The sequence below is a fragment of the Emiliania huxleyi genome (assembly GCF_000372725.1).
Source record: "Emiliania huxleyi CCMP1516 unplaced genomic scaffold EMIHUscaffold_28, whole genome shotgun sequence".
NCBI lineage: Eukaryota > Haptophyta > Isochrysidales > Noelaerhabdaceae > Emiliania > Emiliania huxleyi.
Genome location: NW_005199926.1, coordinates 928206 through 929454, shown reverse-complemented (window position 1 = coordinate 929454; position 1249 = coordinate 928206). Strand labels below are relative to the sequence as shown.

The 1249-nt window shown below is 61.2% G+C and overlaps 1 protein-coding gene across 1 annotated transcript in view; it reads left to right on the top strand.

The window, feature by feature from the left end:
* Positions 1-338: 338 nt before the first annotated feature.
* Positions 339-1249, top strand: part of EMIHUDRAFT_101278 (hypothetical protein) — a gene marked incomplete at both ends in the record, with an annotated part of 18810 nt that continues 17899 nt past the window's right edge. The window contains one exon of the mRNA XM_005776458.1: positions 339-595. Coding sequence (XP_005776515.1) covers positions 339-595 — 257 coding nt within the window. The remainder of the gene's footprint in view (positions 596-1249) is intronic.

Genomic DNA, 1249 nt, shown 5'->3' with positions numbered 1-1249 from the left:
CAACCCTGAAAAGGGAAACGGAAGTATCGCCAAGACAGAAGGCCCTGAAAGCACCGTAGATTGAAAAGCGGAAAGGCTGGAGACGGCGGTTGTTAAAAAGCGCCAGCCCGACAAACCGGAGATGAGCGTAATCTTAGGTGGGGGGGGGGGGGGGCTCTCGAGGTCGGCGTGGGTGGGTGGGGTGGGTGCGCCGTGGGTGCGCTGTTTGTGTACATCTGAACAAGTGCTCCAAGGGGGACTAATTTCTTTTTCGCACGAGGGCGCGTGTAAAATTCTTTTTCGCAAGACCGTACAATCACGACCGTGTGCGTGTCTTCGAGCGACGCAGTTTGCCAACCATGTCTGGCCCTCGAGCGTCTGCTTGGTTCTTGCGGATGCAGGCGGCCATGATTGAGGACCGCCAGTCGAAGACGCTGCTGGCTGACGAGACTGTGCAGTGGCTGCGGGCGCATCGGCAGCGGCAGTGGCAGAAGGTGGCGGCAGACTTCAACAAGCGTCTGGACGAAGCGAATGAGCGCGCGGACGCATCAATCGCAGCGTGGCTCGCGGCTCACAAGGAGCGCGTCGCGCTTGGGCCTTGGCATGACGACCGACGGTGGGACCACGACCGACCACTGCGACACCGAAGGCATGACCGAGGAGGTCGCGGACGAGAACGCGCCGCTGGTGAATGAACGGCCAGGGATACGTTTGGGCCGAGGGCTACGGCGGCCGCCCCGGCTGGGTTCTCTGCGTAGATTAGGGCCAGGATTAGGGCCAGGAACCAGCAGGACTTGCGTCCGGCGTGCGAGGCCCGGCTCTTGCGCACCGAAGCGAGCGGAGCGAGCCGAAGAGAAAATTTGAGGATAAGGTCGTACTTGCATGTATGTACGTCCCTGTTTTGACAGTACACACACTACGTACGTAGTGTCGAAGTACGTCCGTGGTTGAGCTGAGGCGCACGTACGCGAGGGTCGCTAGCGTGTCGTCAGCAAGGGCGTGTGGGCTGGGGGCATTTCCGCCCACGTGGGGGCATTTCCAAGTACGGCACACTGGCAGGGGCGGTGGGAGATTTCCATTTTTCTCTTTGCGACATCTCGCGTTCACGAGATCGGTGCTTTCCTGGCAACCGGGGGGAACAACTTGCTACCACGCCAGGAAAACGCTTTGTCTACACGCCACAGGTTGTCCTCCAGCTTGTGCCCGCCCGCGGCGCGGCGAGCCTCTCTGCTCCAGACACGGACTCGCCCTGGCTGCGCGCCGCCCTTTT